This window comes from Psittacula echo, assembly GCF_963264785.1.
Source record: "Psittacula echo genome assembly, chromosome: 23".
NCBI lineage: Eukaryota > Metazoa > Chordata > Aves > Psittaciformes > Psittacidae > Psittacula > Psittacula echo.
The window spans coordinates 2,985,972-3,010,458 of NC_137748.1; the positions used below are offsets into that span (position 1 = coordinate 2,985,972).

The 24,487-nt window shown below is 44.7% G+C and overlaps 1 protein-coding gene across 1 annotated transcript in view; it reads left to right on the forward strand.

Annotated features, from left to right (window-relative positions):
• MYO1D (myosin ID) overlaps positions 1 to 24,487 on the forward strand; it is a gene marked incomplete at both ends in the record, with an annotated part of 109,390 nt that continues 84,903 nt past the window's right edge. The window contains one exon of the mRNA XM_080633281.1: positions 1 to 95. Coding sequence (XP_080489407.1) covers positions 1 to 95 — 95 coding nt within the window. The remainder of the gene's footprint in view (positions 96 to 24,487) is intronic.

Consider the following 24,487-nt stretch of genomic DNA (forward strand, 5'->3'; position numbering starts at 1 on the left):
ATGGCGGAGCAGGAGAGCCTGGAGTTCGGTAAAGCCGACTTCGTCCTCATGGATGCCGTCACCATGCCCGAGTTCATGGCGAACCTCCGCTTGCGGTGCGTGCTCGGGGCGCGGGTGCGGCAGGGACGGGTCGATGCGAGAGGCGGGGAGGGCGGCGGAACCCCCGCACAGTCCCTCCTTCCCCCGTTCCTTTTGCCCCCTCACGGAGTGTGAGGGCTTGGGGGGCCTCGTCTACCCTGTTCTCCGCACGCCTTTGGTCGCCGGGTGCGAGGCGCGGGGTGCCGGTTTAGTGACCTGAGGCGGCCCCGCTGTGAGGTGAGGGAGCACAACAGAGGAGCGAACCCGGCACAAAACAGGGGCTTTCTGTCAAACTGAGACAACTTGGAGGGACAAGTGGGTGTGAGGGAGCGGTGGGGAGCGCACAGCCCTGCCCTGCTCTCGGTGCCGGCTTCCTGTCACCCCTATGGAAAACCCGCCTGTTCTGCCGCTCCTCAGCCCTGCTCCGTCTCCCTCTCGCACACCGCCGGCAGGTGCCTGCTGTGCTGCCACGCGTGCGAGGTGAAGGCAGGACAGAAAAGCAGTAAAAGTCCTCAAGTCCAAGGTTGGTCCTGCCCGCAGGAGCGTGGCCGCCGGTCCCGGGCGCTGCGTTAACGTTTCGTGATCTTTATGGTTTTATTGCCCTTGCAGCGATGGGCTTCGGGAGGATCTGCGGTGTCATCCCTGTTCTCCTCTGTGAAGTACGACTGAGCGGCACTGATAGGAGCACAGCCGGTGGGGACCCTCACTCTGCGGCTGCCTTTCACTTTCCGTTATAAAAGATTCATGGGAGCTCTTCCTGATAAACTCTTATGCCCCTGCTTGTGCAAGGATTTGGTAATTACCGAAGGGAAGCCTTTGGGATAGAAACACAACTTATTGGCTGTGTCCTGTGTGCGTGTCCCCAGTTTTGCACAGGCTTTAGTGACTGTTCCTCTCCTGCTGCTTCTGTTGTGGAGATGGTTGAAATCAGTAACTTGTCAGAGCTGTGCAGTTGTTGGACGCACCTCTGGCCATAGCCAAGGGAGCAGCGGTGGGATAAGCTTCCTCAGCTGGTAGGAAGCTATTGAGGAAAGGGAAAACTGAGCTTTTTCAGGTAATTATGATGTCTCCTCTGGAAGAAATCTGTAGATTTTGAAGCTTTGGCTGTATCAGCCACTGAGTGCTGGGGAAGTTCTGTGCTACAGAAGTGGCTATTGGAGTGTACCCCTGTTCTGTGGTGCTGCAAGGATCTTGCAGTGAGGGTTATAACAGTAACCAGAGTATTTGATACTATTTTTCTTCCATGTTTTGGATTTATCTGTGGGTAGAGAGGGCATTTGTGTTTAAATACAAAGGAAAACATAGTGAACCGTTGAGCTTTGAACATAAAGAAGTAAATTAAGTAAACTTAAGTAGATTTTGCAGTGCCTCTGAAAGCTTAAACTTGTATTTCTTTTATGCACGCCATGGCACTCTAATTGTATTACGGAAGGCTCACAAACAAGATCAGTGTAATTGGGAGGAAGCCTGCACGTAGTAGTTTGTTCTTCAAGTTTTATTCTTTGGTTAATGTGTACTAGAAATCTAAAGCTTTGGAAAAGGGTTGTTAGATAACTTAAAAATCAAGGTGGCATGTTGGTTGCATTTAGGAATCTAATTGTACTGGTAGACTTTGCTGATGAGTAGAACAGCAATTCTAGATCCTTAAAAAACAGAGGATGAAAAGCAGCAATTCTGGATCCTTAACAACTGATATGTAGTTTGATTAATTTCTTCTTTCCTGTCCCATTGCATGCTGGTCATGCCTGAGGATGTCTGCATGTTCCTGCTGCATCTAACACACCTTTGACTCCAATACTGTGGACACTGGTACCAAACCCAGGCTTTTCCTTGTGATACCAATTCGAACTCCACTTTCTTTTGTACCAGACACCAGTGCTGCTTTGGCTGTAACCTGCAGCTAGCAGGCAGAGTTCTGCCCTTCAAGGTTGTCTTGTGTCTGTGCTGTGGGCAGAATGATCTTGTGTTAAAGAAAATTACTCCTGTTGATTTTTCTAACCCTGGTGCTCTCATCCCTTGGCTTGTCTGCGCTGGGATGTTTGGGAGAGCTCAGCTGAATTTGCTGAAAGTGTGGCTTTTCAATAAATTTGCTGAACCCTGCTCAGCCCTGTTTGACGCTGCCAGTAGCACTGAGGCCCTGGCCTGCTGACCCAGCTTCGCTCTGGGGTTAGTGCAGTGCTTCAGCAACATTTGCTCCTCTTGTTTTTACTGCTTTGGAGATGGTAATTAACTTTTGCTGCTGACACAGACCCAAATTACAGCCGAGGCTCTGACCTGTTGCAGGGTTGATTATCTCGCGTTGTTTTTTGTCATGTTGTGTGGATGGCACGAGTTGCCTTTGTGCTCGTCATGTGCTGAACAGAATGAAGAAATTGTTGCTTCTCCGTCATTAACTCCAAGTGGCAGGTTTGGATGGGCTCCACCCTCTTCCATAAATCCAGCTTTCTGCCAAAGCTATTTTTGTTCAGGGTCACTGCCTGACCCAAGTCGGGTTGTGCTGGAGTTAGTTCCCAAGTGAGCCCAGATGTGGGTGGAACTGAAATCATACCGGCTTTGGTGCATGCAAGGGTATTTCCCCAAGGATGCCTTTAGTAGGAAAAAGAGAAATGGTGAAGTTGCACTTTTCATTACTGTAATATTTAATGTAGCGGTGTTGACCAGTGTGGCTGGTTTGTTGGTGTGAGTACCTGCCTAGGTAGGTGGATGAATGCAGTGTGCATTTACTACCTTAATTCCCAGTCCCTATGCTTGCTGCCCTGTTGTTTGTAGGTTTACGTAGTGATTCAGCACGGATATCATAGTGTTAGTATGTTTCTTTTTCTAGCCGTGCCTTACAACTACTTCACAAACTGGCCATTTCATGTGGACACTCAGGCAGTCACTGCAGCTTACGTGTTAATTGTAAATTAAAGTCACCTGCTCCTTGGATTCCTTAGTTCTGAGTGGGCCTTGTACCAGTGGCTGGTTGTGATTCTTAGTTGTAAGAATAATTAAAAGAAAAAAAAAGAATCAGGACTATTGGAACAGTTGGTGTGGACTCAGGAGCTTCGTTCTTTGTAGAACGCCTCAAAGCTTTAACAGAGAATTGTTCCCTAAGAGCTCATCTGGATGAATTATTATAAGCGGTTGCATCTGAGCAGTTTACACCTTGGCACAGTCTGGCCTTCCCTTTAATCAGAGCCCTGTTGAGCTTTGTGGGCAGGTTGATTACCTCAGTAGCAGTTGGCATTTCAGTTCCTATCAGAGGACCTACGATTAGCTGAAAGACTCCTTAAAACAGGGAATCTTTTTAAAGTCAAACAGCTCTCAGGTCCCCTCTCTGGCAACCAAAGGTTAGTATTTGGCTGTACTCTGAGTGTTACTTGCCTGTTCTAAGGGAGAACATCCTGCTCAGGACTTGTTAAAACACTTTCAGTGAGTGGTTTTGACTTAACCTGACTGTTACTATTCCACAGTAGGTGGAGCGAATAGGTGCTTGTGAAAAGGGAATAACTTCAGCCTAGCTTCTTCTCACAAGGTCTTGAATGCTTTACAGGAGAGTAAGACATGATCCCCTCTGTGCTGGGTGGTGAGGTGTTCTGGGGACCTGGCCGGACAAACCCAGGGGCAAGAGCTCTGAGTGGAAAGCCACACTGAAATGCAGGAATAAAAGAGACAATGATGTATGGCAGCAGCAGGGTAGTGTTCAGGGCAGTCCTGTCTGAGCTGTGTGCTCAAGGTCTTTCTGTTCTCACATCTAATTCGTAAGCAGGTGTTGCTTGACTCATCTTTCCCTGATTTCTAGTGTGTTGCTCATTTTTCATAACCATTGTGCAAATCCCCTCCTGGGAACATAATAGATCTTTGTTGCAGTTATTAAGGAATTCAAGGATTCATGAAAAGAAGATGGTGACAGCACCCAGTAAAGTGTAATGATCATAAAATAAATATTGGGTTGTTTTGCTTTTTTTTTTAACTAGCTCCAGCACGAAAGCCCATGTGGAAGCCAGTTCTTGCTGCTAAGATAGTGTCCCAGTTGTGCCAGCCCACCTGAGCCTGAGGATGAGGTGTGAAGAACTACAGTGTTAATAGTCCTTGTAGTTGTCTCCCTGCACACATAGTGATTTCTGAGCTCTTAAAACAACACTTAATAAAACAACAGTTCTGCATTCAGTTAAAAATATGCAAAGGTGTTTTTTCTACTGTTTCTCAACTATTTCTTGCAACGCAAACCCCAGCATTTTCAAAGCTATCCTAAATTAAGGCAATAGTTCTAAATTTGTATTTATTTCAGGTACCTTTGAAAGGTAGCATTTGGTATGATTTATAGTATTTTGGGTATTAAGAATCTATAAAGAAGATATGGCTCTCTGAGAATTCTCTGGGTTTGCTGCTGAGGCAAGTGTTTGCTGTGCAGGCAGGGTGAGGTGTAGGCTGCAGTTCTGTAAAAAGGTTGTGGCAAACTGAAACAGGGAATTGGGTTCAAATGCTGTAGTGAGAGATCTTGAAGGGATTTTCTTAAGACAGTTGTGGGGAGGCTATACCTTTCAGAGCTCTCAAAGACATCTTTTTCTTTCAGGTGATAAGGTGGGTTGAGTCTAGTATCTCTCAGTCCTAGAAATGTCTTGGTTTGTATTTTATATGACTGGTGTGAATAGCTATTAGTCTCCTGGGTTTACAGCATGCTCCTGTGGAGGCAGTTTTGGACACAGAGAGCTGAAGATGGTGCTGAAAATGTGCAGACTTCATAATTGCCTGCAAAAGCAACTGAGAAGAAGCTCTAATGCAGTTGTTAGCAGCCCCTTTTAATAGGTGACATCATAGGGCATTTTTTGTGTAAAATAGACAGATGTTCAGTCTTGCAGTTCTGAAAGACCGAACTCTTGTGCAGTTCAGTCTCCTCTAGATCTGGGGACTGGACTATTTTCCTTTCATTTGTCCTCAAGAGGTCTGGCAAAACGTGCATGAACGGGGGTTGATCAAACACTTTAATTTGCTCCCATCTTCATCTTCAGAGGATCAAGGGCCCATAAAAACATTAGAAACAATTCTTTCTCAGCAGGGATGTGGATCATTGATAGCATTAGATTCTTCACCTGTACAGCACCTTTCTGCTCTTCTGTTGACTTAATCTTCCTTAAAGTGTTGGATCAAAGGGAGGCTGTCTATGTTGTAATAAAGATTTTACACCAGCTTTCTTACCTTTCAAGTACCATCTGAAACATTCAGATTTCTGGTTGAAGCTGTGGTAGGAGAGATCTGGCTTCACACTAGGTAGTGAAGTGTCTTTAATCCCAGCAGAGGAAATATGTGAATGCTTGGTTTCATTTGTGCTTTTGGTAATGAAATATTCATGCTTAATAAACATGCTTTTCGTGCCTTTAAGCCATTTTAATTTCCTCATTTTAAATAGATATAAATATTTGAATTGTTCGTGTGGTAGTGAGTTGAAAAGGGGCTGGGAGGAGTCTGCTTGCTTCTGGAGAGAAGTGCCTGCACCACAGATGTTGTAGGACATTCCTCACTGCTCGAATGGTCAGCAGTTAAGTCTCTGAAGCTCTTCTTGGCTTCTTTTGAACTGCTCAGGTTGCAGAGAACTGTCTTGTGTCAGAATTAGGAATGAATGGAATGAAAATTCCCCTTTGTCTATCAAAATTAGAGTTACGAGCTTGGATGGGGGCCAGCTTGATCTTCATAAATGGAAAAGGCCATCGATCTCACTTTAGAAACAAATCCAAACTAGAGCAGTAGCAAAGGGAGGCTCAAGGCCAGCTTTTGGATCCTGCAGGGACTTGACATTCAGCTTATGGAGCTAATGGCTGCTACAGGTGGGCTCAGCATTCCCTGACACAAAGCACTGAATGAGATGATCCTGGCATGGGGTTTGTTTTGCTTGCATGTGTGCTGAATTTATATAGTTTCACTGAATCTTCTTTTTCATGTCTGTCCTCCGCTGCCTTATGAATACCTGCTGTTCTCAGAGAGAAATTTTACAGTAGTCTTTTTATAGCAGTGTGGGTGAGGCAGTGTTTAGTACATTTTAAGACGTGGGTGTTGAATAATATACTAGGTCAGGTTTATGAATGAGATTAGTCTTTCAGGGTACCTTACAGCTCTAAATCCTCATGCTGGGAATGCTGTGCCCGAGACCTGCCTGGTGTCCCAGCTTGCCAGCTGACATTGAGCTGCATTTATGGTACTTGTCAGAGCACAGATAACAGAATGCAATTGTAGGTAGTGAGTTAGCAGCGAGCTGGGAGGGGACATTCATGTTGCATGGCATCAGGTGTGAGGAAAAAGCCCCCCAGAATCAGTTTTGTAACCAGCACTAGTGTGAATTAGCTCAACAAAAGATGTTCCTCCCTGCATCATTTTTTACGCAGTTTGCATAGAGTATATCTACACAAAGTCAGCTGATCATTTAGGAAGTCCTCAGCAGCCTTTTTGCATTCATCCTTGCCTCTTTGCAATTCTTTTGTAGATTCTTGTGAGGTAATATGAGTCCTGCAGATCCTCAGGGTGCACAGTGATTTGTGATGCTGTGAAGTAGAATCCTGCTCTTGTGTTTGACTAGTCCGTTTGAGGTGGCTTGTATTACCTGCATCCTCCTAACTGAAGTGATTTATCGTCACCTTCTGGATTTCATTAACTAAAGGATGGCTGTCAGAGTCTTACAGTAAATATTAGCTAATATTTCCAATGAGTCTTGTGGCCTCCTTTAGTCAAGAGCCCTTTGTATTGACTTCTATTCAAAAATCTGCCTCTTTAGGTGGTTTTACTGCTCTACTGCTTCACCCACCCCTTGCATTTCTTTCAGGCTGAGCAAACTTTTACACTACCTGAACATTTCCCCTTTGGTCATATTTACTTAAATTCCTTTTGGAGATGCAGATCTGGGTGCATATTTGACTGTTACATCATCAGTTCCTGGGTCATGGTTGAATCTTTTATGGAATGAAGAAATTCTGACGTGGAGGAGAAGACAACAGATGTCTGAACACAGGTTTGCCTGTGAGTGCTCAGTGAGGGAGTAGCAAACACTCATTTCCAGATCTTAGAAATTATATTCTTCTAGAATATAGTTTCTAGAAGATTTCTGATCCTTTCAGGGCTTTTTGGTTAGATTTGCTGTTGTGTACTGATGTTTCTGTCTGTTAAACAGAGGTAAGTTTTCATTGTGGTGCTTTCAAATGCTAAAAGCACAGTTTGAGCATGAGGCTGTTCTGTCTTTCAGAGGAAAAGGGCTATTAGATAAATCTACCTGTTGAAAAGACTTTTTCTTCAAATCTAAATCTTGAACTGTTCCTCAGATAACCTCTATCTCTCGCTTGGAATGAGGTTTTCCTCGTTCCTGGGGTTTATTACAGCCAGAGTTGTTCTCATTTGATCTGCGTGGAGCCCATTGACACTGCACAGGGGCCAGTTCTGTGTGTGAGCAGCAGTGTAGATGGGCAACATGTAGCATGCTGTCAGAGCTCAGATATGAGAAGCTGAGCTGGGAGGAAGGGGTAGCATGTAAAGCTCTCATGAATAAAACAGTTGTTAATGATAAGCTCCTCAAATGAATTACACTTTGAGGAACCAGCTGAAACTTTCTGAAAAGGTTAATAATAATAATATCTGGCTTCCATTAGAAGCATCAGACTGGGCATTGTCCTGGACTTTATTTATGGTGCCTAAAATGAACCTGCAGTAGGGAAACTGAAGGGAGCTTGGGCAATTTACTGAATCATTCTTCCAGGAAGCAGAACAGCCAAGAAGTAACGAGAACTCATATTTTAACAGCTTACTGGATGGCAGCAAAGGCTGTCTCACTCTGAATAGCAAAGAAAAACAAACTCAATCAAAAAGTTCTCTTTTCCCACTGTAGGAACAACACGGCTTTCCTTAGGGAGAGCTCTTCTATGGTATATTGAGGTGGTAAAATCTGGTGTGCCAGCCTGCAAAACTTCTGGTGGCTGTAAAGACCTTTCCATCACGGTTATTAGGAGGACAGTGAGGCTTGCATGGGATTAGACATTTGTAGCTGCTTACAGATAAACTTTTGCTTTTATTCAGATTTCTCAGCTTCCACTGAATAGGTTGTTTTGTTTACAAGAATGAATGCTAAAGTTTCACCTTCAAAGGAAAAGTCCAGCTACTGTTGTTTGAGGCCTTTCTTCCCCTGCACTGTTTATAAAGCAACTGGATATGGAGTTTATAAACTTCCAAGGTTGGAAGTAGTGCTTTCCACTTCCTAGTACCAGAGTTTTGTGCCTTATTGATCCTGACTTTAAAGACCAGAGGAACGAATGGAAGAGGACTGAAAGAGCTGTAAGTACAATTTGGGCCTCCAGCAAAATCCCAGAATCCTAGACCCTGAGCACTGGGAGTATCTAAGCGAATGTGCTTAGAAAAATTGTCCCTGCATACTACAGAGAATGTACTCTCCTTTGCTCCCTAAAATACGGGAAAGATGCCGTGCTGCTTTTCCTCTTGCTTGCAGGGGCACAAGTACCCCAGTATTCTTTTAAAGCTGGATGTAAGCAGCTCCTTGGAGCAGTAGCTGTTAAACTTTGTTGAAAAGTGCTTAGCAATGATAAAAAAATGTTATTTCCAAAAGGATTTCTGTAGCACTGAGGGCTTTTTTTGCAAATGAAAGTCCAAATTTACCACAAAAATGTCCCTGTAACCTCTTATAATTCAAAACACATTACTTGCTTTTCAAAAGCACAAGCAAATTACCAGGGAGACTTTCTAAAATAAGAATGAGGGGTAGATGTGTAACTCTGGACAATGCTGCTTGATAATAAAGCGTTTCCTTTTTGAGTTTTGCTTGTGTCGCAGTAAGAAAGAAACTTTGCTCTATGTGGTTTCTATCCTGACCTCCTTCAGGTGAAGAGAGCATTAAGGAGGCATCAGTATAGAACAAGGAGGATGTTCATCTCCCTTTCTTTCCTATTAAATGTAGCATTTATGGCTCTAGCAAAGCAAACAATAGAAATCTTCTCTTTCTTTGTTCTTAACTTGGATTTTGGGCCGTACTGCATCCTGGCTTCCAAGGATGCAGACATTCCTAAGCTAGACATCTCCAGTCTCTGGCAGCTCATTCTCCAAATCTGTATTAGTTGTCCTGAACTTAAACCCCTCTGAGGAGATGCCAAGAAAAAGGAGACACGTAGAAACCTTTTTAAACCTGGTGTAAAACTGCCAAGCTGGACTTGATGGGAAATCAAAGGCAAGTTGAAGAATTTTGAAATAATTGGGCATATTTTGCTTAATTTTTCCGATCAGTTGATAGAAAACATGTTTTCCGTTACGGGCTTACAGTTTTGGAAACTTAAAGGCGGGGGGAGCTGCTTATTGTCAAAATGAGTCTTGCTTTTAGCTAAAGCATTTTGGCTGCCTTCTTTCTTTTTAGGTGCTGCCACCCCACTTCTGTGGGTGGTGAGGGGTGACCAGTACAGTCAGTCAGCCTGGAGCACTGGTTGTTGTGGGGTTTGGATGCTGAGTGCTCCTGCTCCCAGGAGCAGAATCAGAATCAGCAGTGCAGTGCTAGGCTGGTAGATGGAAGTACAAAAGGCAGGACTTCCATGACTTCTCCAAGGTGGTGAGGTTGGTTTGGGGCTTTGGTTGTGATTAACTTCAGAGCCAGCCCTGATTTGTTGCTACTGAATTTGGGAAGAAAACTCTTTAATCGATCTTGGTCTTCTGCCATGAGCCTTTCCCATAGCTGATCTGTAACTGGCAGTTCAGCTGCTTTGCTACAGACTGTTCTCTGAAGTTGTTGAGTAGATCCTGCACAGGTAGACTGATCAGATGCATTTTGCTTGTTTTGTTGTACAGACTAGCTTGGGCACAGTAAAAATGCGTAGTAAACGCTATACTTGAATCATGGAAGCTGTTGAATAGGGTCATAATATTTTCAACTCCATCTAATGCAAAATTTTAGCCTTCTGCCTTTCCTGTAATATCCTTGTATGTAGAAAAAAATAACAGTTCAAAATTCAGTAAGTTACTGTATTTAAGACTTTTTTTGTAGCACCTTGACTAAATTAAAGGAAAAGCTTGCTAGGGTTACATTGACTAATGTACACTATTAAACCAAAATACATTGCAGGATGAAACAAAAGAACAGGTTCTTACAGAAAGCTTGGCTTGGTCTGTAGGTCTGGTTTAGGTTGCACTATGGATGTGGGAGGGCCTTGGAGAGCTCAAATATTCAGATAGTCAGGATCAACATTGTGGGTTAGTTGTAGCAAGACACTCTTGCTGCCTTTTCAAAGGCTGCTCCATACCTGTCGGTTATGTGGCTGAAATCTTGTGCTAGTAGTAATTCCTACATCACTTTCACATCGTTTGTGCAGTGCCAAAGGATTTTATACCTCAAGTGCCAGAATCGTGGGAAGCCCCGTAACCAGTCTGGGAAAGCTTTTGGGAGGGAGGAAAACCCTCAACCCTCTAACCTTTCATATGGAGATGTCCTGGGCTTGTCTTAGCCCAGAACAGTTTAAGATAAATGAGCAGTCTCTGTTTATCTTAATGAGACATTTGATGTGGAAGCTGATAGCACCCATGGCCAGATCCCAAGTGATTTGCTGTGTAGCAGCATGTAGGAAAATGGCACAATTGTGCCCACTCCTCTGGTCATCCCTGGGTGTCCACAGGGCTGGTGGGAGCCTTCCATACCCTCAGTCTATCTTCTCTGAGTTAGAGTGCAATGGATGTTTTGCAAACTAAAAACTGCTCACTGAAGACAGCACTTTCTCTAGTTTTGACTTGGGTTTTGTTTGTGCTGTGGTGCCAAATTGTCCTCTTTTTTTTAATATGGGGAGGAAATAACATGAGAAAACATGCTATCCCATACCATGTACAAACCGTCAGGACACTCACTGCATGGAAGTGATGAGCGAGCAGCACTGGCAAATTCAACCATTCACTGGTTTTGTTTTCTGCTTTCTGACATTTAAGCCTTTGGGCTTAACGGTGTGGTTGCTTTCAAACTTTTCTTTACAGTGATGAAAGCTGAAAACCTCTTTTAATAAGGGTAAGGATGGTTCTATTCATTCTACTCTAGGAGCATGTATTTTAAGAAAAACAATAGTTGTTATGAGACGCAGGGAATAACTCACAGGTGCCAGTGGTGAATATTGTTTGTCTGTAGTCTTGCCTGTGTTTACCTTCCTGCTCAGTGGTGCTGTCACTGTTGGTAACCCCTTGGGTTGTCCAGTATTAACTTGTATTGACTTGTCCTGCCACAGAGTTTTCACACCAAGGATTTTGCCTTTGCAATTACATCTTGCACTCAGGGTGGAAAAGTGGAGTAGTTTTCAGCCCCACGGAAATGTTGTGTGAACACAGAGAAGGTGTTGGCAACAGAAGGATTTTGTGGAGCAGATAATGTCAGAATTCACTTTCACAGGAACTTCACAGTGATGCAAGAGCTGAGGGTTTTCAGGAGGGATGTCCTTGCCCTTCAGCACTTTCAGGTGCTGCTGCTGAAGCCTGGGAACTGATTTGGCTGGATCTGTTGTTTCTCAGCTTGGAATCCTCAGGAGCCTTCCAGGGTGGGAACCAATGGTACAAGGTGACGCTGGGGGTCCCAGGACTCCTGCTCACTTGGGGTGACAGACTTCCTTGCCCCCTTACCCCTCCCTCAGCATTTGGTTCCTCTCTGGTTGCTGATCCCCCTTGCTCCATCCAAGAACTCAGCTCATAGAAGGTGTCAATGGAAACAGTCTTTTCTTGAGCACTTTTGTGTTTATTTTTTCTTTCTAACATAGGTATACATGTCAGCCTTCAGAAATGTTCTTCAGGGCCTTGCTGTTTAGCCAGCACTTGACCCTCTGGAAGCCACAGAAGCATCACTCACGTTACTCTGGTGCATAACTTTGCTGTTACGTTCTGCAGTACACCCATTTTCTGGTGGTTCTGGGCCCCACTGCAGTGTCGCTCTTTTGCTTTTGGCTTTCACATTTGCAAGTGTACCTTGCCATTCTTTGTGTGGCTTGGATTTTTCTTGCTAGATTGGCCTGGAATTACATCATAGAGAAGGAGTTGAAACAGTAATAATATGTTACTTTCCTATGAAGTAGAGAGCATCTATTTGTCTTGGTTTGACTTGCTTTCTCACCAAGTGTATTTTGGGATCTCACAAAAACTTTCTTATTAGATCATACTTGTGAAGATAGTACATGAGATTGTTCCTCTTACTCCAAATATGACCAACCTGTGATCATAATTAGCATTTGCTTCATCATTATCCAGCTGCAATTCCCTGGCAAATCTGGCCAACACCAGTGTTAACGTGAAGGTGGCTTTTTTATTATGGACTTTGTTCCTTCTTTTCTATGGGCAGATAAGACTGGGCCAGGAAAGCAGTTTGGGATTTCCTCCAAAGATGACTCATATTTGCCAGATCCACATACACCAAAAATAGGACATGCCATTATAATGTGTATCATTTAGGCTACTTACTATTTTATGCAGTAAACTGAACCTTAACTGGTAGCCTTTATCTGTGAGCTTGCTTTTCCTTCCCCCATTTGTCCATCTAAAGACAAACAAGACCCCAGCTGAAGCTGGAGTGCGTCTCCATTCGTGTTTTCGCAGCTGTCCTGCCCTCCCATCTGCCTTGATTTTATAACTGGGAGCTGCACAAGGTGATCTTTCAAAAAGCAACAAGGTGTCATTGCTGCCACTGCCTCTACCTCCTGGCTGGTTTCTGTGGACCTCAGCCTCCTGCTTGCAGCATGCACGTTGGCGGTTAGCGTGAGCCACGCCAGGCCCAGTTTCTCACTTCCTAGATAGTCCCTGGGTAATCTCCATTGCAAAGATGGTTTCACTGTTGCAAAACTACACCTGCAGGAAAGACCTGGTTTTGTGTTGGTGAACTGCCATGGAGTTGCATTTCTTGGGGGCTGTGAAGATCTCTGAGCCGATGGGATGGGCCACTGGGAGGAAAACAACTGGAAACTGTGCTGTGAGGGCTGCCCAGAGAGCACAAACTGGCCTGATCAGGTACAGAAAGTAGCACCCAAGTTGCTAGTGTTGTGGTCTCTTCTGAGAGCATCATCATCTGAACCATCCAGAAGGAAGGTGAAAGTTCCCCAGAGCAAGATCTTCCTGCCAGAATGTTCATCACCAGCAGCAGTGCCTGCAGTTGGTCTTGCATGGCAGTTCTCAGGTACTGGTGTGATGAACTTGAACACAAACTGGAAACACAACATCAGGGAAACCTTTAGTTTCATGTTATCCAAAGTGCTTTGAGGCTGCTGCTTGCAACATCATTGTTGTCTTCACATGGAATAACGCCAGGAGGTGGCTCCCAGCAGGGACATTTTGTGTGGCTTTACCCAGCCTGAGGTGGAAGCAAGCCTGCCATCAGAGGTGTGTGCAGGGGATCAAGAGGTCTCGTAATGCTGGCTCAGCTTGAGGTGATTTTAAATCCTTTTTCCTGCTATTGAAAAGAATTGTTAGAACCTCCTTAAATTCCCTTTAAGCAGCTGCTACATTTTCCTTGGGTTTTTTTTTTCTTTGCCCTAACTGGAGTCAGGGCAGTCTGGAATAATGTGTGTGGAATCGACAGGCCTGGTTTTTGTTGCACACAGTTTTCCTTTGAGATGACCTTTAAGCCTTGTGTTAGTTGCTTTTCCATTTAGGGAATCCTTAAACTGTTTGGTATTAGTGGGGGGGGATACCAGATAGAATAAAAATATTGAATGCTTGTTTTCTGAAAGTGAAACAAACCTTCTCATGTGTCTTCAAAACTTCACCCAGAAAATACTATAAACTGGACTGCTTCCAGAGAGGTGACAGCAGGAGGGCGGCAGAAGCAGCTCTTGGAGTGAGGAGGTCCTGAGGCAGAGGGGGATGTACCCAGCACAGTGGCAGGTGACTGCTAAGGGCTAGAGCTGTGCTTATGTCCTGCAGCAGGAGAGAAAAGGTTTGGCACTGAGAATGTTCCATGTTCCCTGAAGTATGCTGGAGGCACAGGATTTCTCAAGATCCTGGATGTATTTTAAGTTTTGGAGAAACTGTGCCTTAGAGCAGCACTAGGGAAGGCTCTGGAGAGCAGCCCCTCATTGGGTCATTCTTGACCTCTTCACACATTCAGATTCTGGGAAAGCAAAGCTTGATGAGAACTAGATTGTATCAGGAACAGTGAATGCGTCTTGGAGTTTCACACTAGTGTCTAATCCTGTTTTGGAAACTTACTTCCTTTTCCTCCCCTGAAGTCATTTTATAATTTGTATGAACTCTTCAGCTGATGTTTCATGACATAAACTTTGGTTTCCTCTGTGTTCTTGAGTGTTCATGCCCATAGCAGTGAACAGGGACTGAAGATGGTCCTGGGGCTCAGCTGCTGAGCTCATGTCACCTGAGCCCTTCTGCTCCATCTGTGTGCCTTTCCTCCCTGCCCAGTAGCAGTCATGGGGAGTGCTCTGGCACAAAGATCCCTCTGCCCTGAGCAGTAAGAGCAGTCCTGCACTCCGGTTTGGTACCTGTGTCAAAGTTTCACCCAGCTTCTCAGCTCTAACACAAAGTAGAGAATGTTACCAGTGCTGGAGGAGATAATTTGGAATAAGTGGTTTTCCTGCTCGAAGCTTTTATGGTACTCTGGGAGGTGGCATCAACTGTCATCTTGGGAAAGGTCAGATTAGTATCATATGGTCAAACTACTTGTTATATGTTCAGTAGGGGTTTATCAGGCACTAAAGGGATGAACTACATCAGTGAGCTGCTGACAGAGCAGCAGCACGAGCTGAGGGGTTGGTTTACAAAGTTATGCCCCTTTTACTGAAGGTATCAGCTTGACACAGACTTACTTTGCTACGGAGGAAGGTGCAGGTCTTTCTGCTGGAGGGTTCTGTGGCCCACAGGTCACTGGAACTAGTTTACAGCTATTTTATTGTATTTGTTTCCTTCGAATCTCTACAGGATGCTTGTTCCTTTTCATGTCCTGCTTTTTATTGTGCTCATAGGTGGTGAGTGCCAGCTGTGAAGGAGGCAGCGCCTGCAGCAGCAGCTCTGCCCAGGGCTGCCTGGCAGCACAAGGCCCGTAATGTCAGACTTTTTTATTCGAAACTGACTTTTGTTTGGATGCTTCACTGAATAATCTGTCAGTAGCTGAAATAATACTTTGATCCTGGAGCTGGCAGCAGTGGTGCTGCCAGAAATCCCACTTGCTTGTCTGGCTGGTTCCATGGTCACAGCTAAGAAATCGCCTTTGCTCATGCTGTGGCCCACTTTGGTCCTGGGCTGCCCTTTCCAGCACAGTACAGTATGTGCTGGCCACCGTGGGTTAGTTCCCCAATGTGAGGGGAAACAGGACCATGAGGGGGCCTTGAACCAATTCCAGGGTTCATGAAGCAGCAATAAAGCTGCTATTATAAATGAGCAATGGTTTGTAAAGGCTTGCAATCTGCTAATGTAGGTTACTGGCTGATACCATTGATTTAATAACAGTTCTTTAATCTGGTTAGATATTTTGACAGTCCTTTCAGTCTGAACAGGAGGAATTGGTCCCTTGTGAATTTATGATTATTTCTCTGGGTCATTTTAGTAGTTGCAAAATCTGGCAAATAAGCCTTAGCTGCACAGCACGCTGCTGCTCCTCAACAAACTGAAGATTACAGCCTCAGCAATTGCAGTGGTGTTGAAGCAACTGGCATCCAACAAGCTGTAATTTGAAAATGGTCCCACTGCTTGGCCAGTGTGCTGGTGGAGTTTAGAAGCTTTTAATACAGAATCATAGAATAGTTAGGGTTGGAAAGGACCTTAAGGTCATCTAGTTCCAACCCCCCTGCCATGGGTAAGGACACCTCACACTAAACCATGTCTACCTTGATAGCTTTGTTTTGTTATATGCTGCTTAGATCTGAGCAGCATGTGATGAAAGCATCACCTCTGCCCATCTTCTTAGCCTTTGCCTTATAATTACTCATTGTCAAAAGCAACTGGTGCTGTGGAGCAAGAGCCTGTGTTTAAATAACCAGTCCCACTTTCTGGGGCATGGTTTGGAACATGCTGTAGGGTGTGTGTCTGCAGCTTGTGCATTAACATTTGGTCAGGATATTGTGAAGCCGATGGTATCATACGTGCTGTGGAAGAATCTTTTCCCTGTGAGGGTGGTGAGGTGCTGGCACAGGTTGCCCAGAGATGATCACTGATGAAGAGTGACTACTCGTTTGTGAAAGGACAGTAAAAAAATCTGGCTTGTTTAATTACACTGTTACCTCCTCTCCCTCCAGCCTCCCTTCTGTCCCCGCTTCTCCTCACTACCACTTTACCCCCACCAGCAAAAGGTGGAAGAATTGGAGGAATAACACTGATAAAGCAACACTGGGCAGCTGAGGGGAAATGATGAGTTATTGTTGCTGCCTGGTTGCACAGGTTGGTTTGTTTTAACATACTGATCCTGTGTTCAGGGCTTCCCCTCGGTGTCTGCAGAGGCCACACAGGAATCTTTCCTCCTGGCACACCTCTTTGGCTGGTGGGCACCTATTGTTCCCCAGAATTGGATGAGCCATAGCCCAGAGGAGGTATTTTCAGGTGAACTGCCTCTTCAAGTGGTATTAAACTGGTTTGGATCCTTGGTCTGTCTTGCTTAAGGTTACATCAACAAATCTGGACTGAGGAAAGAATTTTTCTTGTCTCAGGTTACCGCACAGTTTAGAAGGGTTTTGCATGGCCTGTTTCCTGGAACCATTGGCATTTTCACTGCTGAACTGTAATTCTTTTAGGACTGAGACACACATTTCACTACACAAGCAAGTAGCTTCAGAAGTCAAAGTTTGCTTGCACAAGAGAAATGAAAAAAGTAACTAGCTGGTTTTTATCTACTCTGACCTGGGACTTTGAGAGAACTGAAGATACCGTGTTAATAACCGTCCTTACTTCCTGTTGTTTGCTTGGCTGGGTTTTCTATATGTAGGGCCATTTCCTTACCTGTTAATGCCAGCCTGCTCCAGTTAAAAGGCCCAAGATTGGGTGCTCAAGAGGAGTGTCAATATGCTGTCTCAGATTCCTTTGTTCTCAAAGGCCAAAGATGAAAACAGGATATAACTAAACTTTATTTCTTTTCCTGTAAGTCTCTCTTGAATATATTTAGGAGGAAAAGAGTAATTTCATAAATACATTCCACTCTCCTTTGGACAAAACCAGAATTTGTAGTAATTTTGTTGGCACTGCATAAAAGTGCTGTGAGTGAAACACTTGAGCCCTGTCCTTATCTGCAAGTCTATCAGACCGTTTAGTTGTATCCCAAAGCTGTAGATGCATTTTCCTACAGGATTGTATAAGTGATCACTTTATTCATCAGTTTCAGTTAGAAGAGCAAGCCAGAAGAGCCTGTGCTGTATTTGCTAGGAGGAGCCTTGTGTAAATAAAGTTAGTTTTATGCCTGTATGTATATATATATAATATAAAAAATGTAAATACTGTACTCAGTGTAGATTTAGATGTGTACACTCAGAGTCATGTAGTAGTGACTGTTGCATTACAATCTATTAAGTATTTAAAATTCAAGTACTAATGGTTGTGTATGTTGAGGGTTTAAAGTGTGTCATGGACAGCTGGGGTCAATGGTGTGACTCTTGAGCCAGACCTGCACAGGATTTCTTTAGCTAACAGAAGGACGCTTTAGGGTGAGGGTGTTGACAGAGTTGCTGCTTCTCACTGGATAAGCATTCATTGTACATGGGTTTTACAGAGCTGAACTCATGGTGCATCATGGTTGACAGTTGTGTTCCGCTGTGGATCACTAGTAGACACCTAAACACGGATTGCCAGTGCTTTCCAAATCACAAAGTATTTTGAGAAGAGGAAATGGCTTTAACCTGCCAGAGGGGAGACTGAGATGAGCTCTTAGGCAGAAGCTCTTCCCTGTGAGGGTGCTGAGGCGCTGGCACAGGGTGCCCAGAGAAGCTGTGGCTGCCCCATCCCTGGCAGTGTTCAAGACCAGGTTGGACACAGGAGCTTGGAGCAAGCTGCTCCAGTGGAAGGGGTCCCTGCCCGTGGCAGGGGTTGGAGCTGGATGAGCTTCAAGGTCCTTTCCAACCCAAAGCAGTCTGGGATTCTATGATTCTATGAAACAAAGCCTATTCCCACCACTGCTGCTGACCCTGACACAGCATGTCCTGTATAAACAAGCATAACCTGAAGCCTCGTCAGCAGCTGCATGGTGATGACTTTCAGCCTTATTTTCTACACCATCCCCTTCTTACACATCCATGATATCCTTTAGCACCCTTTTAGATATCCTATAGCACAGTTTTCTGCATACGCTGCACAATTAACAGAACTCTGTACTCATGGCTAACTACACCTTGATCTATCCCACAAGCCATGGTGCCAAGGTACAACCATAATATTTCACAGGTTTCCTTTGTAGATGCTTGGAGACTCCATCTGCAGTCAGCTGCCCTGAGATGCTGATGTTCACATGCTTCATTGTTCTGCATTTGTTAAGCTCGTGCCCAGTGCTGAGCTGTGAATGCTGCTGGAGTATCCTGAATACAGCATTGTTTTGATACAGGACTCCAAAACCCCAAGAATCATCTTGCAGTGTTAAGATACAGCACAGCATCTGCAAGCACCTCCAAAGGCTTGCTTAGCCCTGTGGTAATATTAGAGCTCAAATAAAATTAGATGCCTTATTTAGACAAGCACAGGCAACACAAATCATGCAAACAATGCACAAATATGAGTTATGTTTCTGCATAGTTTCTTTTTTCTTTTAGCTGCACCACCTCATCTAAATATATATAGTGAGTAGTTAGTCCCTAAGCAGGGCTGTCTGTGTTCTGGCCCTGAAGGCAGGCAGATTTCTTTAGGCATCTCTGTGCTTTACAACACATTGTGATTTAACACAGCTCCTGTGGTTTTGTCTCCTGACCTGTCCCAGCAGCCACCTGATCACCAGCTAAGGGCTTCAGCAGACAGGCTGCTGAGTTGCAGAGGAGCAGATGAAGATATTCCACCTACAGCTGCCCATCAGCTCCTCTGTCAAGGATCCCCTTCTGCCGTGCCTGCTGAATGGACATGGCTAGACAGCAATGAGTATCACTGACACCATTCCCTGCAGGACAGACACCACCAACTTCAGGCAGCTGATGTGAGAAGCAAGCCATAACCAACAGAGGGGAAAACTAAGTTTGCAGATCTTAGGCCTGTGTGCTGAACGGGCCTAGCAGACACACAAGGTTTGCACTTTCAATTAAAGAGCCACAATTATTTTACACAAAGCTTGGTTTAGAAGCAAAGGAAGTTTTTCACTACAACGATAAGCTAATGTATTTGCGCAACAGTCTTAAGTACTTCACTTTACATTCTTGGAATGGAAAACCATCTGAGCAGTAGGAGTGCTGTTATTTATGCGTTTGTCATCCATTGCAAAAGGAGTGAATTTCTAAATGCCAGCAGTATGAGCTGTTAAACCCTGATAACGCAAGGGGAACATTAGCAATGTAGAGAAGGACTTACATGGTTTGATTATTGAAACAGATCACTTGATTTACATGCTGGTTTTTTTCTCCTTTTAAATTCTCACTGGAAAGGTTTTGTTCATTTACGTCCTTTCGATTTTACATGGGTGTTCTATTGAGACAGCTCCCACTCAGCAGCTGAGAGACAACTCAAATGCTACTGTGAGACAGCACAAGTACCACTCAGAATTCCTATGTAGATAACCTGTAAAATATCTACAACTCATCTTCCACAGCTGAGATGACTGTGACCACACTGTCCTATTTTTAATTTTAGGCCAGTGGAACTCAGAGCCCTCTGAAATAATTTAAACCAGGAACTTTTCGGACAACATATTAGCCCAAGAATCCAGGCAGGCTCCTACTTCTGTAAAGTATCATTTGTTAGGTAATGAATATTAGTGGCAACCACCAAAAGCATAGAATCCCAACCTGGTTTGGGTTGAAGGGACTTTAAAGCTCCTCCAGCTCCAACCCCTGCCACGGGCAGGGACCCCTTCCACTGGAGCAGCTTGCTCCAAGCCCCTGTGTCCAACCTGGCCTTGAGCACTGCCAGGGATGGGGCAGCCACAGCTTCTCTGGGCACCCTGGGCCAGCGCCTCAGCACCCTCACAGGGAAGAGCTTCTGCCTAAGAGCTCCTCTCAGTCTCCCCTCTGGCAGGTTCAAGCCATTTTCCCTGGAACCAGGCAGCCACTGGCTCACTCCCTCTGTTCTTCCCTCCCCCACCTGCTCCCCAGAGGGACAGGGAGGAGCATCGAAAGAATGCAAATCCCACGGGTTGAGATAAGAACAGTCCAGTAACTAAGGTATAACACAGAACCACTGCTGCTACCACCAGTAATAATAATGATAAGGGGAATAACAAGGGGAGAGAATATAAAACTGAAAGAGGAAAATAAATCAACAAACAGGAGTGATGCACAATACAAGTGCTCGGCACCCACCACCCGATACCCAGCCCTACACGAGGAGTAATCTCACCTTTCTGGGTAACTCCCATCAGTTTCTATCCTGGGAGTGATATGCTGTGGGATGGAATATACCCCTTGGGTTGGTTTGGGTCAGGTGTCCTGTCTCTGCTTCCTCCTGGCTTCCTGTGTCCCTCCTCACTGTCAGAGCATGCGACTGGAAAGTCCTTGATTGGGATAAAGGTTACATACAACAACTAAAAACATTGGTGTTATCAGCGTTTTTCTCAGACTGAAGCCCAAACAGCACTGCACCACCTATTAAGAAGGAGAAAAATGGCTGCTACTGCTGAACCCAGGCCCTACGTACCTGACTTTTGAGCTTTCTTTTTACTGTCCTAGAGATCATGTGCTTTTAGAGGTTATGGGTACATGGCAGTCGCCTTGTTGCTCTCCCAAGCCTGTTCTACTCTTTCCTGGTCAGATATAGGATCACTGGATAATTCACCCTCTGGAGGTCATTCGGGCAATCTCCTGCTCAGAGCAGAGCAATATCATTTACTGCGCCAGGATTTTACAGTGTTCACGTGGAAAGAGTGAGTTTTACTGCTTGACACAGAAATCGTGGGTGAGCTTCTTCCCTCCACCTGGGCTCAATAGCAGCTTTCTTGTGTGGAGGGGAATAAAACCACACAGCATTACATGGTGCATCTCTGGAACCTTTCCAAAGAACTGCATTTTGTCTCATTATTTGTTGCAAGTCTGCTTGTGCCTTCTGCTCTGCTTGTAGACATGTAAAAAGAAGATGCAGAGCTTCTTCCCTGCTGGATGAGAGGCAGCTTGGTCTGTCTGACGCAAATGGCAATGAGAGTTCAGTGACTCCCATGTTTAGTGGTTTGGCATTTTTTCAGTGCAAGGTTTAACTTCACGTTTCAGGAGTGGGATTTGAATATTAGTCCCATTTCTAACTAGCTACATTTCACAGCTTTAGCTGTTACTCAGCACTCATTAGAGCTAGCTTAGCATCCATCTCCCTTTTCCTTTCCCCCACCTTACCTAGCTGGTTTGCGAAGCTCTGTGGACAACTCGAGGGTCAGCTGTGCTGGAGCTGAATCAGCCTTGTCAAATTACAGCGTGCTCAGATGGCGGTTTGCTGAGGAGATGTGGCACCAGTCACTCAAAGTTTACTGTTTTCTCTAAAAAAACCCCAAAAACCAAAAAAACATGACATCATTACAAAGGACTCTTTTAACCTTCTTTCCAAAGCTGACTGCAAATTGCAGCTGAATGAAGTATTTCTCCCCCTGCCCTTTCTGCTCCCTCCGCACAGGAAAGGAGTGGTGCAGAACGCGCTGAATGGCATTTCCTATTTTGTTCAACTGGCAGCATCTGAAAGCTGGATCCACGCAGCGCAACTGCAAGGAAAATCTTCACCTGCGCACTAAATGAACTTCAATTCCCATTTTTCTGTCCCTCAGGATGGATCAAAGCATTGTAGACATGCATATTCTGGGCTGTGAGACTTGGATTGTTCCCAGCGCAGGGAGGTAACACTGACTGGACAGTTTTCTGCTCTGTTTTCCAAGTGCAGAATATTTTAGCTCTAGTTCTGCCAACACAAATCCTGTTTATCTGAGTTCTCTTGTGCTGAGGATGATTCGCTGTAATACAGTTTATGAGCAACTTACGGAAAGACTTGAAAGTCATTCCTTTCCACTAGACAGCTGAGTTCATTGCAGTTTACCTAAGATAAAGTCTTTATGTTGCCCTGAAATCTTAGCAGAGAGACCTGGTGTGGCATATAAAAGAGACAATTGTCTGACACACACAGGGTGTGCTTAAAGCAAAGTCATCTTTCTTCCCAAAGTAGAATAGTTGTTCCTTTGTGTCAGAATAGCTGGCTATGCAGTCTTACATTTAAACCCAGGTAAATACAGTTTCACTGCCAGAAGTCTACTTAAATTCCCTTCCTTAGTTAACACATCCTGAAGGCCCATCCTTGACTATCCAAGAACATGAGTTTTAATCAGATGTCTTTGTGCCTGTTTGCAATCAGAACAGAGCCAAAGCCTGCAGAAATGGGGTTTAAATATATATATAGATATATTTGGTGGTAAAAAATAACTTAAAATCTATGCACCCCTTTGGGGGAATAACCCAAACCACACAGGGTGTTTGCAACTGGAAAATGAATTGTGCCTCTTCGCACACCAGAGGTGTGCAGCTGCTGGACCCTTCTTCCCGTGCGCAAAGAAGGGAGGAAGAAAAGCAGTATGCCCATAGGAAAAGTTTCAGTTTGTGCTTTGGAGTTACTGAGTAAGTTGGCAACAGGTAATAGTTTGAAACCATCAGGTTTTATTCCGTTAACCTTGAGGGGTACTGGGTTTGCTGTTGGCTGTCAGTGCAGGCTGGTGCCTCTGTAGCGCTCCTGTATCTGTCCTGAATTACTGGAATTATGCTTTTCTTTTTAACAGTTTCTTTCCTGTAACCCCTGCTGTACAGTGAAATGAAGGCTGTCTTCAGCTCGTGGCTGTGTTGTGACTTGTGCAGACATTCTGTTTCTGGAGCATCTGTGTAGCATTGAGAGCAGGGAGAGGTGAGAGGAAGGAGCTTTACTGAGCACCTGCTGCTGCTGCTGCTTTAAAGCTGTCGTGTGTCTGCGTGTAGGTAAAGCAGAATGGGATGTCAGTCTGGGAGCAGTGGTGAAAGGGGTAGTTCCAGCTGAGAGAGGGTCTTTTCCCAGGAGAAAATGCTCCACAATGCCAATAGCTACACTTCAGCCCTCTGCAAGTAACAGCAAATGAGACAGCTGGTGACCTGACATGATTTTTCCAGCAGTTGCTCTGCTCCTCAGACATTAGACAGATGGAGGGAGAGATGGTAAATGTGTTCCTGAGGCGCCGTGGCACGCCCCAGCCTGGGATCTCGCTGCAGATGGATTCCCTGGAAGCTGGCACAAGTGATCTCAGCGTGAGCTCAGTTCTGGACACAGCAATAGTCCTGCAGAGCTGCTGTGAGCCCCATAAGTTTCTGTTTATCTTTCGGTACTGAGGAGTTAGGATGTAAATGATTAATCAGAAATTCCCTGTCTGGTTTGAACTGCAGCAGTTGAGTGGCGATCGCATGGTTGGTGCCTCTGTGTAACAGGCTGCAGGCTGCAGATGTTGGTTTGCAGTATGGGTTCCAAGTGGTGCCAACTAGCTCTTTATTTGTACTGAGTGCATTTGAAGTTGCATCATTTCCTCGGTGAGAGCAGTTTTATTTTTGACTGGAGTGTTTGTCAGGTGGGAGAAATCCTAAATGTGAGTGCTCTCTGGTGGTGAAGATCTCTGCTTCACTGCTGATTTCTGCTGTTTTCCAATGGCAGTTGGATGTGAACATGGGATGTCTGGATGTTGGGATACATTCTGTTTCAACTGCTTTCCCTAAAAATAACAACTACAAAACAAAGTAAGAGCCTTTTTTCTTGCCTTGGCAGTCATCCTTCTTAGGCAACAGTTTCTATCCCTTTAGATGATTTCTGTGACTTACTGGTTTGTAGTTTCTCATTATCAGTTGATGGTTGAACAAGGTAATAAAAACTGGTATTCCAAACTTCTCATGAAAGAGCTGGTGTCTCCTCCTCAAAAGAACACACAAGGATTAAATACGGTGACTTTCCTTTTGGCTGCTGAGCTAGTGGAAGATTCAGAAGATGCTGATACAAGTTACTCAAATAGAGTCATCGCAGGGAAGTAATTTCAGTGTCATAGCACAAGATGATGTGATTTTCCTGACAGGTACAAAACAAGGTTTGGACATGGGGGCATTGACCCTCAGGAGTAGGTACAGGGGTTCCTTTTATCAGGTGTCCTGTATACTGCTTTTAATGACAGAAATCCAGTTCTATGTGAAGGATTACGCTATTCTTTATGTTGATGAGCTTTCCCTTGATGGAGTGTGGTACCCAATGCACGAGCCTTTCCCAAAAGCACTGGGTGGCTTTGTCATCTGACTTTGTGACCCTGCCGTGCAGAAGAACAGCAGATCTAACACAGCTTGTACCTCCCAGCTCA